We start from the raw sequence: 18,952 nt of genomic DNA, 5'->3' as shown, positions 1-18,952 counted from the left end.
GCGCTCTCTTCAGAGCAGAGGCTGCCTCGTTGTGAAACATCTGGCCTGCTATCTGCACAAATAGGTATAAATAACAAAACTCTATTAGGCTGGTAATAACCCGCGTCTGAAGGGCTGAACGTGGAAGGAACAGCCCAAAGCTAACTAAAATAATAATAATAAATCGGAACACGTGTCTTAAGACAATCCTTCTACGTTGAAAATGTCACAAAGCTAACTCCAACCAGCTGTGTTTGAACCAGTTCTTCTTGTGGCACTGTTACCACATCTCCTGTGTTACTAACGGAATTGGTGGCTATTAATTTTGCTCTAGCAATTGGCATCAATGGTTCAAAGCTGACAATTAACCAAAGTTTTAAAGGCTGCTTTTTTAAGCAGTGAGCCTTACCAAGGCGTGGTTCCAAAGCCACCCTGCTCTCTTTGATACTGAACACAGAAAAGCTGTAAGCATAAGAACGCTCTCATTTAATTCAGCAAGATTCCATGCTTCCTTAACGCTGTAAATACAGAATATAGATTGTAATCAGTTCTGTCCACATTTGCTAATAGCAAAATAATAACTACATTCACTCAAGCTCCCTGCCTGTCCCTTCCTGTCAGCCGCTCACAGGGCAACTTCTGCTGGCTCTTGCAGCCATCGGGCTGCAGCCAGAAAACCACAAATTGATAGGAAAGCTTCATAAGCCTCAGCATCACAGACCCATTCGTTCTGTTTGAATCAATACCGGCATGCTTGAGTACACTCGGCAAATTAAGAGAGAAAATCAACAAGAGCAAACCCCAAAGTGACAAACCTCTCTCTTTGGGGATGTGCCTCTGAGGAGTCTTGCAGGACAGCTCCTCTAGGAAACCAAGGCAACCTGCGGAACTCCTGAAGGACACCTCTAGTGGATCCTGAGATGGGAGGATCATCTTGATCTTCTCTGGAGGAGAAAAGGAGCTCGTAGTTTTCTGAATGCAGAAAGAAGTTCTTATGAAGCATTTCCACTCTTTCAGCGCCGATCCAGGGGCTATTAAACTCTTCCCATTTCTCGCTTCATAGGTCTCCCCACAGTTGTTTTTAATCTGTGCTGTAACTGTTTGCATTCCCTGGCACTACAACCATTTCTCATACGAAGACATAAACAGCAAGGATTGCGGCTCCAAAAAAGCCATATGTTCTACAAAGCCATCAGACAACGCGTGGGAGGCAGAGGTACAGGGAGAAGGGGAAATGCTTTGCCTGGAGTCACACAGGAGGACAGGACTGGGAACACTACTGTTTGTGAAGCAGCTCTAACCCCCAGGAGGTCCAAAATTGCTAACCAGACAAGTTCGTGGGAGATACTGAGTGTCTCAGGAAGCAAAATGCCACGAGCAGCATCCCAATGCTGCGATAGAGCTAGTACAACATCTTTGAGCAGCTTTGGCTATTGTACAATTGCCATGGGGTTCTGTTCGTTTTTATTCTCCTTCCTCTAGGTTAAGAGAGAAGATGCGAGGGTTTGGGAGTGGGAGACAAGCAGGTTGTGAGCTCCATCAGAAAACTTCTGATTTGTATTCTAGTCTATTATAAAAGTTGGTCATCAAAGGTGATAAAAAAGAGATTGCAGGTGACGGGAATTAAAAACCCAGCCTGGGTGCCAACACAGCATTTTGCATTTTTCTTCTTTGTACAGGATCAGTGCAGCCCTGATCAGTACAACTACGCCATCAATGGTGAATCAAAGCCACCACTCCATAGGCAGAAGTATCTGAACATTCTGCGCTCAAAAGCCCTTTGATGTTAGATGCGTGATACCAACTGCAAACAAAGGGACTTTTTTTTTTTCTCATCTGTACTTCAACTTCTGGATGTACTCTGAAAACCAGGAAGAAAGAATTCTCCTGTGGAAAAGGATTTTGCTCTTTACCCATGGTTTTGCCATCTCTAAATTAGACAACTTAGGCGACACATTTAGCAATGCTAGTCAATTGAAATGTGTTATTAAGCATAATCATTAGAAATCATATGGTAGTTGGCCAAAGGTACCGCAGCAGTCATGAGAAGGAACGGGCTGATCGAAGAGACTACTTGTCACAGGGAGGGTGGATCAACCTCTGGAGATAATCACCTTTTCCATCTGCTGAAGATGCAGCCTACACAACAAGCTTAGCTTATTTTAAAATGGATTAAATGAAAGGAGATTTCATCCTTAAGTAGCTAGCTCATCCTGCAAGGAACCACACCTCTGCTCCATCAGATTCATTGATTTCCCTCCCAGCACGCTGCCTAACTTGTCTTCTCCTTGTAAGATGGGCATCGTTAGTTTTTGCCTAACACTTGAATGCAACCAGAACATTGAAAACCACCATCCTTCATGTTTTTGCAGGGGCGTTTAAGACACAGAAATGAGAAAGAAGAGCAATCCACCTGAATTGATCAAGATGGGAGTTGGTGCTCCCCAGTAGATCCTGAAGTGGAATCTTTAGGACACACGCCTTACTGCTGGCATTAGCCCAAGCTTATGCTTGACTAAACTGTTTTCTTCTCTACATCAATTTTATGCACTGTAAGCAGCTGATGGAAGCCATTACAACACTTCGAAGAATTACCTGGAATTTATGAAAAGACAGTTAACAGGGAAGCAGGGGCTGCTTCATAATTAGTTGCATGGCAGATACAACAGTGAGCAACAAATAAATAGCTGCACGTGGATGTTTTATGAGTAAGGTAACATACATTCCCTTGGAGGACTTAACCAATATTCAGAATAAAATAGATGAAGTCAGACTATTGCAGTTCCAAAGAACCATTACAAGGTATGAATACTTTGAAAATGCAATCAGATAAAGTAGATAAATAGCTTGCTATATCCTTGGTGGCAACACCAGTTTATGGTATGATCACCACACAAAATATAGGGCACCTGTCTACCCTGTGTACTATGTCTGTATGCCATGCTCGTTGCTACGCTGCTGAAGATACCAACCAACCAAGCCAACCGCTGTAAGCAAGATGTAAACTGACAAGGGTAATAAAGCCTAATTTTAAGTGCGCATCAGTGCTGTCTACGAGCAAAGCTAGGTGATCCAGAATAGGTTTACTTTCATTCCATCTTTGACAAAGCCAGTACTGCCACATACAGCTGCTTTAGGTTCTTACGGATCACCATTACTCTTTACTTAAATCTTGACATTGCTTATCACCAGTGAGACAGACACAGTAGAAACGTCAGGGCGTGGCAACCACTTGATTCAACCGTATGACACATCAGAGCATTAAGCAGTAAGCTGGATCTTCCAGGGAAGAAAACTTTTTGCATATTATGTTTTTTCTAACTCAAATGGTACTTCTTTCCTTTAACGTGCACCTACCTTATTGGCTTCTCCCAAAGCTCCAGGTGAGAAGTCTCCACAGTTTCTTCTCCCAGCCCATGGATCCTTGTGGCGTTGGATTAGACTTTCCTGAAAGTGATCTGACTCTCGCAACAATAGAACTTATGCAGACAGATCTCCAGTCAACATTATCAGGCTTCCAAACAGCCTGAGGAAAGGAATACAATTTGACTTGCTGTTGGCTCAGATGACAATCAGAAATTCAACACACACACACGTTTTTAATAAAAATCTACCCAAGAGCAGTACTTGCTCATACCTCTGTGAGGCTTCCTAGATTAATAAAAGAAATTACTTGCAGTAAAACGGAGGTAAACATTTGCATTAAAACTACTCATCTTCAATTATATATAAAAATATTCAGGGATCATTTTATGAACTGAAAAGTTACACTAAATTACAAAAACTACACTGATGTCATAGGTTCCACCACTGCCGTTTTGGCTCTTAATTTCTGTCACTGAAAGAGGGGTGAGGAGTTTTCCATGGGTATGTAGCAAACCATTATCTGACTAGGAATGCTAAGGGCTGCGCCAACTCCCAGCTCTGCTTGCTCCAAAAGAAATGCAGCAGCTCCCCAGGTCTAGTTCCCTTCAAACGGCGCATGACACACAGATGAGAGGAGAAGCCACGTTTTGTTCATAAACAATTTATTTGAAATATGTGCCCTTGTTAATTCAACAATGTATGCATGGAGAAACATGTCCTCCACCAACCAAAGAGAAAACTGATTTGGAAATCTTCCATCTGACTCATTTGCTGATGATACCTTGACAATGCCTCCCTGCTCCTTCTCAGTTGATGAAAGTATGGCTCAGAGAAGAAACTTGCACCTTACTCTGAAATGACTAGAAATACAGTGAACAAAGAATCAGTAAAACAACCATTCAGGGAGGCAGAAGGCTATGAATATACAGACAAATATAAAACATCTTATTGGGTTTTCTACTCTTTTTCTTTTTTTTTTTCCCTGCGAGTAAGATTAAAAAAAAAAAACACTTTGACTTCAGTGTCCTGGTGTTCCCCACCCTTCATTCCCTCATCTCCAACAGAAATAAATCATGCCAAAAATGCTAGATGTTCCTAACTCCTTTTTATTTTGTTTCCTAAATAAATGTTTGAAATTCTGTGCCTCTCCTTCCAAAAAAAGCAGGCAACGTTGCATGGAGTAAACAGGACTGGACAAAGCATGAATTTCACATGGATGAACTGCTGATTATCTCTTCTTACTATTTAGTATGGGTGTGTGCTTTGCATTTCTATTGACCTAGATTATAAGACATGAAGCAAGTCATTTTGGATGCTGAATGCCAATCTGAGCATTAAGGAGAAACTAATGGTGCCCGGGTCCTGGTACAGGTGGTTATGGACTCATGGAACTTCCTCGGTTTAATATTTACATGGATGTTTTAAAATTATTGTCTGTGAAACACTTTCCAATGATGCCTCTATATCTGAGAAAAGATAAAAGAACCCTTGATCCAAATCCCATCTCTTTCCAGAAGCCTTGTTAAAAATTTTGATTCATCAATTTATCTTAGCACACTTAAAAGCAGAGTAGTGAAGAATGGCTTTAAAGAAAAGAAGAAAAAAAGAGAAAAAACGCCCATCTCTATGGAGACCGTCGCTCTTTTTTCATAAGTAAATGACACTGAATGGTGTGGATTCGATTCTTTGCTGGGGCAAACTCCGGCTGAAGTTTTAATGTTGACTCATACCATTTCATCGCCTTTTCGAACTCTTCCTACAGAAAAAAAAGGACAGAAGATTGCAAAGTCAGATCCTAAAAAACAGTGAACACCAACTTTCTTATTCTTTCTTTTCCTCCTCCAGATAACTCCGGTATTCCCTTGATTCAAATAACTGCAGAACATTACTGACCAATTCTCTTGCCTTTTCTTTTTAATAATCTATCTTAGTACTCTTGCTGTAAAATAGTTTAAAAAAAAACCAACAAAACCCAAGATTTAGAATGAATATAACAATGTTTTCCTTTGTTTAAAATGGCAGCAAAGCACTGGAACAGGTTGTTCAGAGAGGTGGTAGATGCCCTGTCCCTGGTGACATCCAAGGTAAGGCTGGATAAGGCTCTGATCAGCCTGATCCAGCTGTTGATATCCCGGTTCACTGCAGGGGAGTTGGGTCAAGTGACCTGAGAGGTCTCTTACAGCTCAAACGATTCTATATGTTTCTTTTCAGCCACTTTCTGCACGTTTTTCCTCCTCTTTTCTCCTTATAAGAATGGAGCTGCTTCTATATTTTTGAGACTGTGGATGATTTTTTCTTTTTTCTTTTTTTTTCCTGAATCTACTAAAGGGAATCCCCAAAAGAGCTTTAAAACCAATGTTAGATTTTGGCGCCTTTTTCTCTTAAACAGCATATTCAGTATTTCCTATGGCAAGGCTATTGATGAACTACTGGTGAAGAGCTAAACTAACATCCCCACGTGGAAGCAGACAGCACGTGGCACAGCACTTCTACACTCTCAATTCTCTTTATACGTAAAAGAAGACAGAACTTTGGGCAGACTGCTGCTTCCTACTTGAAACTCCCCAGGATCTCTCTGAGCATTAGCTCAGCTTTAGTCAAGCTCCTGTTTCTCAGTCATTTGTTTGTACACTTCAGGTAATGTTCATTTCTAGCCTCATTACGAACACTAACTAGATCAATGTTGGAGTTGTAAAGTCTTGATTTTTAAAAAGTGTATTCTCATACAGTGTCAACAAGAATTACAATGAAAAACCCATATTACTTTATGGGAGTCCTGACAAACAGAAATGAAAGCAAGCAGATTTTTTCATTTTTAGAAGCAATCATCTATATTCAGATCTGCTGTGATCTGGTATTACTTTGACAATCGTTTAGATTTCTTCCATAGCATCCATACAGAGTTCTCAATCCTTATCAAGGCCAACAATCTCCACTTTTCAAGGCAATGTGATGAAAAGTCTTGCAAATTAAGGAACGTTGGCCTCTATAATGCTATACTTTTGATTATTCTGATATTTTTTTCTAAACAATCTGTTGGGCAGACTCAGTTCTTAAAGATAACTTGCTAAATACAAAACAAATAAATTCACTTTTATTTAAATCAGTAGAATTTGATCCAGAAGATGAGTTTTGTCCTATTGCTAGCCATTTCACGTAATGAATATGTGGCTTCACTGAGAGATCTCTCAGATCCAGGAGAATAAAGTTATCCTTAGGCACTGTGCTCACTTGAAAAAGACACTGGCAACTCGAGCATAAAACTTCAACTTCATTTCTTTCAAACTACTGTCAGAAGCAATAGCTTAATAGAACAAAGTCATTCCTCTCTTCAGTGTGTTTCCACTGTGTGTTTAACAGCACCGTGCATTTCAGCTCTTTTCAACCCCCCAGTATACCATTACCTGCTCAACTTACCCTATTATCAGCACGATCTCCCCTAACCAGAAGGGCAAACAATTACAGACAGATCTATGACAAGTGCTAAATACTGGCAGGGATAGATAGGAACACGTGTAATTGAAAATACTTTTGACATGAATATACATATCAACTATGTTCCAGTTTAATGGTGCCTTTCCTACCCTTGAAATATACTGGTTCTGTTAAAGAAAATAAACACCCAAGAACCAATCCAGCTTTAGTAATGAAAAAGGAATGAACATTTTGCTTTCATGTGAAATAGTGGAAGCTGAATTATAGATTGGAATATATCGGAAGTATGAAGAATTTTGAATTCAATCTGTAAGTTATTTTGGGTGTTGATAATCCAAATAGTGAAATTAAACATCTCTTGTGTTTGCTTATTGCAACTGCAAACTGGGTTTTACTAACTACATTAAACTAAGCTCTTCAGGATGGAAACTCAGTTTATCATTAATTTCCCAGTGTAACAAAAATATCCTGTGCTTGTTTAGAATGGAAGCCAGTCAAAATCATCAATTGTTTGCTATTGTCTTAACAAAGCTTTGTAAGCAGCATTCTGAAGACAGCCTGTAATAACACTGGCATTCATGTATTACATGAGTAATAAAAAGCTTTGACGCTCCAAAAAGTATACATTAAAAAAAAAAAATTCTTAGTGATAGTCTCCCTGTTTCATAAATGTTGCTTCTCCAAAATTATTTGTGGAAATATGAATCCCATGTGCCATAGAAACAGCACATCAGGGTAACAGGCACACTCACCATTGCTACGTAGACATTCGCCAGTGTGAAATGATTAACCACGAAGTGTGGTGCTATTTCCACTGCCATGGTAGCCACAATGATGGCATCATTCCAAAGTCTGGCGTTGTGGAAGATGTTTGCCAGGCTTATTAGTGGTACATCCTATAAGAGAAGAGAAAGTGATCAACAGTGAGATTCTTTCCACTGAAATTGTTTCAGGAGCAAGAAGACTGACAGAAGGCTCCACCACCTGGTCACTTTGAAGGTGCTGAGTTACATTTACCAGAAAAAAGGCATCTGACCCTGAGCTATAAACAAACAAAAACAGCAACTCATACACATTTATCTGCTCATGGAAATGAGCAAACATCGCTGTGGCATAGATAAACAACTCAAGAATTACCTCACATTAAATATCGTGGCACATACATTTATTTTTAAGATGTTGTTACTTTTCCCCCAAAGATAAGATGTACTCTAAAAGATGAGAGCAGCTCTTTGATCCCTCTCCTTCAGCAGTTGTACAAAAGGAATACGAATAAAGAGAAAGTAGGGAAGTGAAAGAAGGGTTAAACATCAGTGCAACTCACATACTGCTTTCTCTCTCTTCTCTGCCACAGATTTCCTATAAGATGCTGGCTAACATCTATAAACAAAGCCTTCTCAGATAGTCACCAATGTGACTAAATTTTCTGAATTTCCAGACTGTGTCTGACTGACAAAACTGTGGACAGCTGTAACAAACTCTCAGGGAGCTGGACTTCACACCAAGGAAGGACAAAATACTGCTCAGAGGTGAGCTGCAGATGTCCTCAACAGAACAACTAAAAATTTAAGATGCATCTGATCCCTTCCTCCTTGGTGCCATGCAGATACTATGGAAGTCAGAATCACAGAAGAAACCGGGGGGAAAAAACTACTCTTTATTCAGATGTGAAAAGGTGAGACGGAGCACAAAGCCAAGAAGGAAGATTAAACAAAATAATACATCACTATTCATCCAGTGCTAACTCACTGATTTCAAGTTGCAGCTGTATCTTTATAAACAAGACTCAAGAGTTTTTTCTGATACCAGGACAAAAACTAAGCACAAACTTGGTGTAAACCAGTCCCAGTCAACTTCGTATCATGGTACCAGAAAACAGTCAGCACTACACCATAATAGAAAGACAGGTTTGTTGTGTCAGGCCTTGGTTCCAACCTTATTTTAAAAGGATGATGATAAAAAGATAGAACTATAGGAGACAAAAGATAGTAATGATGTGAAATAGGAAGAGATCAACATTTCTTAGTTGAGGCCTTTCATGGATAAATCTTCTTAATAACAACCTGACAGTGTAAACTACTTTGTGTCTCCTAATTTTCAGAGAACTTCAGACCAAGAGTCAAAAAGTGGTTTGCATTTTGCAGCATGGCACAATTTGAAAGTGAAATCCACAGTGCTGAGTTAGGGGCCTATACTGCATTTACCAGTTTGGAAGGGTGAAGCAGGTGTCTAAGAACAGACACTCAGCACCCCATGGGGCACCACTGAGGGTGCAAAGCATTGCAGTCAACTGAAACAGTGAGCTATGTCTAAAGCACAAAACTGCCGCTCAAAATCAGGCACTAGTCCACCAAAACATTTATGATTTCAGCATTTAAATCATCCTTTCAGATCTCACCTCGCCCCACTTCAAAAGCACAATCATATTTTAGGGTAAAAAACTTGTACAAGACGAGGCTGACAAAGATTCAAAGTCCTACGTAAGAGAAGGAGGTTTAAGCCTGTAGTGCTTAGCAGAGAAGTGTTAAACCCACTGAAACGCAGGAAATTGCTCTTTTGTGGCTCATACTCAATAGGTGGTGAAAGTCTTGAAACTTCACTACAACTAGCTGATACACAGTACATATACAGACTCCTGATATGCACAACTCTAGTTTTAACAATCGTATGTGAAAACTAAGTAGCTATCTCACAAGGACAACATTATTTTATCTGTGTAGCAGGCAGACGTGTACACACCTTCATGTGATGGGGTGCATAGTGTAATGCTTGCCGTAAACAATCAATCGCCTTCTTTCCTTGGCCTTTCACCCTCCAGTAGAGAGCTGCCATGCTAGAGAGGACCCATGAAGTCTGATTCTGGAAGAGAACACAAAAAATGAGTCATACAGACACCTGTAGTGAATGATCTTCCTGTCTTTCACTCTTCAAATTTACTCAGTATGTTGGAATAGAGGATGCTTCACTTAAAAATAGCATTCAACTATTCCCAAGTGTCAAAAGAATTCATCTAATAACATATAAGCAATAGCCTCATCAATGAGACTGCCAAATGAAACACAAATTCCAAGTGCAACATCATTTTCTTAATCTTTTGTACAGTAACAACAGCTTCAGCAGTCACAACAGCTCCTAACCAGCTGTCAGGTGCTGAGCATCTAGATGCGTATATACATTACCATAGATAAATCAACAATTTTTGCCAGCTAAGTTGGCTGGTTGGACTCCTCAGGCTCTCTGTAGCCATCAGAAGGAGAAAGGATGCTCTGGGATGCAACTCAAAGCAGAAGCCTGAACAGTCTAGCTGATCAAGTTTGTTGCCTCCAGTTGGCTGACTCCCATGCCACATGTTAGAGAGGAAAATACTATGTGCTTGAATTCAAGGGACTCAGATACTTCAAGCTAATGTTTGTGCTCACATACGCAATTAATTAAGTAGTCATCTTGATTTGTTTGATTAACTCTTGTGAATAATGAATTAGATTGGTAGACAGAAGAATTGTGCTTTATTTTCATCACAGCTAGCCTTATGAAGAATTCTGTTTCTCTTCTATTAGTAGTAAATTTTCAGCTTATTTGGACAAAGCTTGCTGTTTGCAGGCACAAGTGTAGTATGTAAGACAAAAATTAGCATACCTGAAGTCAAAAGAAACTCAGTTTACTATTCAAGCTTAAGAGTAATATCTTCACTTTCTGGGAACGATAAAGGCTTATTGACTTCAGTTTCTAAGCACAGTAGCTTCCTTAGAGGGCCTTCAGTAGAATAGGCCAGGGGCACCAAACTGTTCTGGTATAACCCTCTTTTGTATAATAGTTTGAGATATCTTCCCAACACCGAAAGTATACAACAATCACTTCATTCTGATCTGCCTTGTATATCCTGGGAAAATTATGTCCCCAAGCATCCCTCCAGCTGAGGTCCTCAGTAGCCTTGATCTAGCTAGGAAGCTTGGTTTTCTCAGTGGGGAAGAGGAAGTGCAGCCTTGCACATGGTGCTATACCACTGCCTGACTGCATCTGACTCTTCAGCTCAACAATGCATAAGGAAAAAGCAAATAGGTAAGAAAGAGAGGAAGTCTCTGCCTGCCAAAAGTGCAATTGGAAATGCTGAGCCATGGGTTAACTCTGACTTTCCATAAGCTCCAAGTGAATGTAGCACCAGAAGAGAGAGAAAGAGAGATTGAGAAGTATTAAAACTGTTTAATATCACAGAATGGCTTAGGTTGGAGAGAACCTTAAAGATCATCCAGTTCCAATCCTCCCTGCTACGGGCAGGGCTGCCACCCACCAGATTAGGCTGCCCAGGGCCCCATCCAATCTGGCCTCTAATGCCTCCCAGGGATGGGGCATCCACAACTTCTCTGGGCAACTTGTTCCAGCACCTCACCACCCTCTGAGTAAAAATTTTCCTCTTAACATCTAACCTAAATCTTCTCTTTTTTTGTTTATTTCCCCACATCCTATCACTATCAGACAGCGTAAAAAGTTGGGAGCTTGTTAGCTCCCTTCAAATACTGGAAGGCTGCAACGAGGTCTTCTCAGGGCCTTCTCTTCTCCAAGCTAAATAAGTGCAGCTCTCTCAGCTTTTCTTCACAGGAGGTGCTCCAGACCCCTGATCATCTTCAGGGCCTTCCTCTGGACCCACTCCAACAGCTCTGCATCATTCCTGTATATAATATGCATCGGCAGCCAGCAATACAGCTCACAGCAGGGTTGGAAATACTGGGAAATTTCACAAGCTTAGGTTTTTGTAGAGAGGCAGGTTAAAAGACCTGACAGTGGGACTCCCAATTGTAAGCAAAGGATATAGAGCTCAAGTAAAAGCCTGGGAGGGCATTACAGATGCTGAACAGACACAAATCTCAAGTCCAAGTACAAATTCATTCCTTATTTCAGATAGATGGTTTGAGACTGGACTGACTGCTAAGCCAAGCAGTATGTCCAGACATTATTCTTCTTCACATTCATATGTACCTTTTCCAGAGCTTTGGCTATTCGAGTACCAACTTGTTCTAACGACTGTGGTGAGTACTGGTCTTTGCCAAGATTCTGTAGCACCTGTGAAAGAGAAAGGACAAGTACTTAAAAGATGGAAACTGAGAAAAGATGTCCTTCACTTGTTGGCTACTCTTTTCACTCAGCATTTTGCAAATCTCTCGCTCGTTTGAACCTAAACTTCACTGTATAACTTCAGTTAGTACTACAATCATAGGGTGTTTTAACTCCATGCCATCAAATATTGAGAATTCTAAAAGTTCATGTATACTCTGTTTGATTTTTCTTCTACTAATTCATCTATCTAAAGTGATAAATACCAAGACAGCAATGGTGTTTTAGTATTTTCCTCAGCTCAGATCACAGAAGGTTGGGAAAACAGTGTGGTAAAAAATATCACTTTCAGCTTGCATCATTCTTATTCAGGTATTCGTATACTGCAGGGCACTTTGGGAGACAGGGCACTAAACGTACTTTCAATCTGCTATGGTATGGATATTTTTGTGTGACAGCCTTCAACTATGGCATACCTCTTTAAGCTGACTCTCTCCAGTGTAATGCAGGCTTGCTCGACTAGAGACACCTTGCAGGTGGTCCAAAGTATGCATACTAGCTGGGAGATTGGGGTTACAAAGGGGCTCCATGGCTGGTTCTTGCAGTTGTGTTGCAAAATCAATGTGTTCTGTAATGCTACAAAGGTAATAAATTTAATCAGTAAGGAGGAGAGAATAGAAGAGTCATTACAAAGTTCTGTAGTGAGTGTAAACTGCAAAGAAGAATCTCCTTCGAACAACTTGAGAAGGAAGAGAAACTGGATCTTCAGTCTGAAGTTGCACTCTTCTTTGCAAGTCTAAATACCACATCATGTTTTCAAGTGTCTTTGTAATCCTGATATTTCCTTCTTACTTTAAAGAACAATAAAATCTTCAGTTAATGTATACTTGAGGCCATACAACTGCCTTGCTTTTTGCGAGCGGCTTAAGGTCCATATATAAGATACTCACTCAATGTTTTTAGCAGAAACAGCGAGCCACGTGCTGGCCACAGTTGTGAGCTCTACCCTACGCAGTTTCAGACATTCATCAGGACTCGGCCACCCAAGGCTCCGATAGTCATGCCTCTTTCCTGGAGAGAAGAGGGGGAAAAAAAAGAAATAATAAAAGGGATTATTTTCAAGCAGAAAGACTTAGTACAATGAATTACAAAATACACCAGTAGATACATTCCCTACAACATAAAAGTCACAATGTTGTTGTTAGATTTAAGAACAATTCCATAGCTAAATACACTGAGTGGAACTTGTGGGATCCAAAGACAGAAGTGGATGCTATGGCAGATAAGTTGTAAGATACACATTATAAGTTAGAGTTGTTCAATAGCTGCAGATTAAAAACAATCGTCATTCTTGTTTACAAATAATATCTTTAACTCCTTAAAGCTCTTAAGTGAGTTATCATTTACGATGTACAGCTACAGTAAGAACTAATAAAAGTTGACTACTCCATCTTCTGACAACCTGAGATGAAAAATACTGCCATTTCTTATCCATGAATAAGCTTTTACTGCATACGCATTCAAGGCAGCAGCATTTCTGAAACTAGCAATTACACTTACAACCTCTCATTTTGGAAAGGAGTTAACCAAGGAAGGGCAAGGTTAAATAATTCACTTTATGTTAGGAATCTGATCTTCACATTTGATCCGAAATCCACTGAAATCTTCCCCTCATATTTGGTGGATATGGTACCAAATCCAACAAATCCAACTTGTGTTAACTGCTAGGAAAGATGCTTCTCTCATCAAACTCATCTGAACTGTTTTGAAGGTAAGAGTTTCATCGTAGCCTTACATTTGCACAGTGAGAGGCCAAATTCACAAACATGCAGGTCTATCACATCAGCTACATATGCAGTATTATAGTACCTATTTCTGGTTACCTAAAATTTTGACTTCTTGGATGCAAGATCTATTTCCCAGCAAGGTTTAAGTGCCTCACCACAGTTTTGCAAAATGATGATAAAGTCTGCAACACTGTCTTTTGTAAAATATTCTGATTAAAGGAAAATTAACTTTGAGAAACTTTGGGAAATTCCAGAGGGGAAAGATTATTTTTTGTCATCAGCACTGTGCAGTACCTGATTTAGAGTTACTATTGGCACGAACAGCGAAAGATAGTGAAAGGCATGAAAACGTTAAACAGATCAGTTATCAGAGTACCAGTCAGACAAAGGACAGTCAGCTTCATTTCCCTGTTCTGCTTGGAATTCCCCAGGTGACCTCCAAGGCATTACTTAAACTTCTGATAATGTAGTTCTTGTAAAGAGGATGTCAGCAGATCTTGCCTCTCAGGAGTGAGAGAAAGTTAATGACTTTACAATTAAGGGATGCTGTGTAATAAAGCCAGAATAGTAGCTCAGGGAGAGAACACATACTGAGAAAAGGAAAGGTGCGTCCTCACAAACGGTAACTTGTTGTCATGCAATCCTCCTTATTTAATTTAATAACTTACATTTGTTAGTTGCTTATAACTTTTTAAGCTTGTTAAAGACTTCACATAAAAGCCTTCAAAAACGTGAGTTACTTTCTAAGTCACCAAATTGTCAATGGCTGGAACGTACAGGAGAACACATTTTTGCATACCTATAACGTTAAAATTTTACATCAATTGAAATCATGGTAAAGTGAAATGTATGGGGAACAATTATTCACCCTCTCTTCCTTGGCATCAATAGGTCCCAGAAATTCCAAATTTTAATCAAAGTAATCAAGTGCTGATGATTTCTGTCCAAAGGAATGCACTGATGGAACTAACTTGCACTATCTTAATAGATCTCTCTACAATACCTGTTCCTTAAGTAGCAAAACTCTCTCTGCAAATCTCCTCATCCACGTTGGTGCAAGACTGTGCTCTTCACTAGCTCTACTCTTCTGGAAGACAGCATCTGAATCTTCTCTTCTAATATCACCAAATCGATCACAGTAGAACACTAAGTTCCATTTATTTCTACTAGACCAAACTTTCTGTATTTTGTTTTTGAATTGCATAAGTTACGTTTAGTCAATAATAAATTTAAGCTTTTACCCCATATCTGTCCCTGAAAGCATCTCTCATCTGGTTTAAAAAAAAAGAAAAAAAAAGCAACTTCTCTTTCCATTCAGTTTTAACAAAAAAATTAATTTCCTCCCCACTCCATTTACTACTTCTACTGACATTATCACTGTCTTTCACTCTCCACTTTTACCACTTTATCTCCAGAAGTTCTGGGTTTTCATACAGTGGATGAAGTTATGCTGTACTTCACGAAGAAGGTACTTCATGGAAGAGACCTGTTGTTTTTCCACATTCTCATCTAGAAGGTATATTTCACTATGTCATCTTTGTGGTGCATATTTATGGTAATAAACCAATGTAAAATAAAAGTTTCCATGAAGTAAACCATAGTCTAGAGGGAGGTGTCCCTGCCTACAGCAGGGGTTTGGAACTAGATGATCTTAAAGGTCCCTTCCAACCCAAACCATTCTATGATTGTATAGTAATTCAAAACCTGCAAGGGATTTACTTTCTCTCAAAGTGGCAAGTTACCGATTGGTCCAGGAGAAGGTATCTTTGGTCCACTGATTTCCAAGGCAGTTTGGTAGAAGTTTTCGTTTTCTCCATTAGTCCCTTCTTCTCCATTTCTCCCAGTTGGCTCCTGGAGATCCAAGCTATCAGCTTTTGGTTTCTTTAAACGTTTGACCTGAAAAGTGATCTACCAAAAGGACAATATTGGCACGGTTAATATTAAGAAACATCACAAGTATTAGCTGCTCCAATACACTACCTGCTTTAGCCCAAGGATTCAATCCCAAAGATGTTATGATGAGATCTCATCTCCCCATCTCAACTCATTCTCTGAGCCTGCTCATTTTCAGTGTATCATGCTATGCAAACAACATACAACTTCAATCTCTAACCTAAGAGAAAACCTCTGAAGAGCTGAAATGCATTTCTCATTATGTATTTTGTTTGCAACATGATGACCACAGGTATTTTGTTATCTTCACGCTAACTAGAACATTTGGTTAAAATCTTGTCTCCTTTGTAACTCTGTACAGGTAGCATGGAGGCACCCAGCAACATCCAACACCCAAGTGCCTGCTGTTGATAATCAATGATGTAAGTTTTAGTGGAAGCCTCTCCTTTAGAATGGACCGAAATTAGCTGTTCATTTCACATAAACCACAAACCAGCTCTGTGTAACCCACAGGGGAAGTTCCCAGAAACTGTCCTAGTCTTTCCCTCTGTAACAGTAAGTTGGTACGAGACTTACAAACTCATCCAAACTTACCCATTCAGCTTCATCATCATCACCACAGTCCCCAAAACAGGAGCTTGCCAGGCCATCCTGAGCTCCCTTCTTTAGGACACGGATTCCCTGTAAGTCCATCCGACGACCTTTTACTTCCAGCGCTCCTTCAAAAGCTTCTTGAGGCCATGAGTTTTCAAACTCATCCACCAAAGCCAGCATCTCTTCAGACATCTGATCATCTTCTAAACTCTCCATTCCTTCTGAACCATTGCTTTCTGCAGTAACAGTGTCTAAAAGGGAATACCATAACCTCATTTGTTCCTAGCTTCATCCATACGTTTTATAAAAAGAATGGTTATTTCTTTTTCCCCCCTGTGATTCGACTCTTTGACTTGCACAGACTAAATACTCACTCCATGCTGCATATGGAGAACTGGTCTGGAGAATGCAGACTACATCCTTTACCTTGGAAAGCATCCTAACCTTTGATTCGCTTTTTGATTTTATGCATTTTCATGTCAGGCTTAGAGAAGAACAGTAAACACAACAAAGTAAGTTTTAAGGATTACTTTTCACTTTGCAGGCAGAAGGGAATAATGTAGCTCCTTGGAGGAAGGAAGATAGCTCTTCCAAAAAATCTAGAAAAATCATTCATCCGTCAGTACTGAATTTTAAGGCTGACTTACTTTCCAGTTTCAAGATGGAGGGATCCCTTACGGAACGCTGAGTGAGGATTTCTGTATCTTCTGTACCTCCCTCAGAATGTCCTTCTGCCATTCCTGTGACTGACTCATGGTGGTCATCAAAGTATTTCTCCTTGTCATGACTACCTTCTGAACTTTTCTCATGACAGTGACCTGAAAGAGAGAAATTTATTGATACAGCACATACAACAGCTCCTTTTGGACATAAGTAAGCAGTCTTGTAGTTTTCTACACACAGATTAGTAGTACAGTTTCACAAAGTATCAAAGCCATTCCTTAGTGGAAAACAAAACCAAACCAAAACAACCCTGCTCTGCCTTTTGACAAGGCAGATTACCTAAAAAAGTTACAGAAAATGCTTTTACCTATACACTGTGAATGACTAATGAAAGAAAACACAAGCATCTTTTGAAAGGAGGCTGCACAGTACTTGAAAAATAACTGTGTGGTGGTAACACTTTCAATGAGTGTTTCAAAAGTGTATTTTTAGTGACATTGCACAGCACACGGGGGTCCATTCAGAAAAATTCAAACACAGAGCTGTAATGAGTCGTTCTAAAGACAGCCAGCCAGGTTGCAATGCTAACCTTCCTTCAGGCATCATTCAGTGACACACTGTTAGGCTTTTAGACAATTTTAAAAGATAGTCACCTAAATCAGCTGCAACTTTTTACCAGTAGTTTTGATCACAAATACATTTTAATTCAAGATCGCAGATTTCCGAACAGTAATTCCTTGTCAGTCTTCCAGGCACAACATCTAAAGGGCTGATCCCCTTGACCTCCCCAGAGCTCCCCAGATACAGGGACATGCATTTCCCACGCGGTGTGAGGGCTGGGAGTTGCCCTTACTTTGTGGCACAGCTACAGAGCCAAGACATGGGAAGCCTGTCACTGAGAAGCAAAGGAGATATCCCAAGTACTAAGCTACTGTTCTAAAATCCTTCCTTTCTCCTTTCAATCACTTGTGAGTGAACACAGCTTATATACACAAGTGAATTAAGAAGCACGTAGCGAATCAAAGAACCTACGCTAAATGCAAGATCCTCAAGTATGCTCCCTGCTCTATTCTCATGAAAGCTAATTGTATTGCTCAATGCATATGGAAAGCACTATTTTTCCAATTGGCAGCACGAACTATGAAGGATATGAATAAAGCTGCTTTCTCCTGACAACGATCCCATGTTACAAAATAATACTTTTAAGGCCTCACTCTCCATCAGGCCAGCAGGAAGAAGATGGCTTAACTCTCAGGTAGCGTCACCTGATCTGCTACTTGTCAGTGGTGGAACATACACGGTATGCTCTGTACTTCTGCATCTGTCAACACTCAGATAACACCTATGGAGATGTCAAAAAAAACCCCAAAGAACTGTATTCATGAATCTTCCAGAAAAAAGGTTCAGTAAGAACTAGTTTTCTGCCAAATATGAAAAGACAGACAAAGCCATTAGATAAGCAAACATTCAAACCAGAAGCTGGTAACTTCAGAAACTGTCCTAACATCTACCATGTAATTATATTCTTCCCTTCCTACTTATTCTATTAGCAACTCTTTCTTTAATCCTCTCACATCTCCCTCTTTGCTGTCAATAAAAAAACTCATTGGTTTCATTACAAAAAAAAAAAATATCCCTTCAAATCTATGGAGATCTTCATGTTTATTTCATGAAGAAAGGTGTGCACAGAACATAAAGTTTAAACTAGTCCCCCTGCCTGCCATCAAAACCAGTCTGATTTTGATGCAAGTCAGGTGTTACTCAGTAATGCAATGACTGCAACTCCTTTTGCTGAAGGTCAATTCATCATTAGTACAAAGGGGGAAAAAAAAGCAAAGGGGACAAAATACAGATAACTGTTTTTGAGATAAAAACACAAAAGAAAAAAAGGAAAAAAGCTAGAAATAGCAAGTGAGAGGAAAAAAGACACAATTCTACTTAAGACTAACCTTGTTAATATTAATTTACAAATACAGCTAAAAACAGACTAGATGAGAGTGCTGGCCTTCTTGGGATCCGAGAGCTGCTATATATAGAAATCTAAGTGGCCTGATTTTTTGAAATTACTGCTTTCAGTTGCCTGATGTCACAGGAGGAAAAAAAAAAGCTGGCTGAAAAAAGAAGAGAAGGTCTTGGATGAGCTTACCAGGGACCTGGTGGTATGGAAACACCGCCCTCAGAATGTT

At 39.8% G+C, this 18,952-nt stretch overlaps 1 protein-coding gene across 2 annotated transcripts in view; it reads right to left on the bottom strand.

Annotated features, from left to right (window-relative positions):
• Positions 1 to 3,990: 3,990 nt before the first annotated feature.
• The window catches only part of TTC17 (tetratricopeptide repeat domain 17), a 56,288-nt gene continuing 41,326 nt past the window's right edge, over positions 3,991 to 18,952 (bottom strand). Inside the window, exons 17-25 of one of the 2 annotated variants that reach the window (XM_015287199.4) lie at positions 16,751 to 16,921; positions 16,104 to 16,354; positions 15,359 to 15,524; positions 12,780 to 12,900; positions 12,306 to 12,465; positions 11,755 to 11,838; positions 9,520 to 9,639; positions 7,533 to 7,676; positions 3,991 to 5,101 (exon numbers count right to left, since the gene is read on the bottom strand). In XM_015287199.4, coding sequence (XP_015142685.4) covers positions 4,970 to 5,101; positions 7,533 to 7,676; positions 9,520 to 9,639; positions 11,755 to 11,838; positions 12,306 to 12,465; positions 12,780 to 12,900; positions 15,359 to 15,524; positions 16,104 to 16,354; positions 16,751 to 16,921 — 1,349 coding nt within the window. In that variant the 3' untranslated portion in view covers positions 3,991 to 4,969. Of the gene's footprint in view, positions 5,102 to 7,532; positions 7,677 to 9,519; positions 9,640 to 11,754; positions 11,839 to 12,305; positions 12,466 to 12,779; positions 12,901 to 14,619; positions 14,732 to 15,358; positions 15,525 to 16,103; positions 16,355 to 16,750; positions 16,922 to 18,952 lie in introns of those variants that run through there. The other variant, XM_040701409.2, reaches the window with a different exon arrangement.

The sequence above is a fragment of the Gallus gallus genome, chromosome 5, assembly GCF_016699485.2.
Source record: "Gallus gallus isolate bGalGal1 chromosome 5, bGalGal1.mat.broiler.GRCg7b, whole genome shotgun sequence".
Taxonomy (NCBI): Eukaryota; Metazoa; Chordata; class Aves; order Galliformes; family Phasianidae; genus Gallus; species Gallus gallus.
Note: the sequence above shows the minus strand (reverse complement) of the source record. Positions and strands in the feature narration are given on the sequence as shown.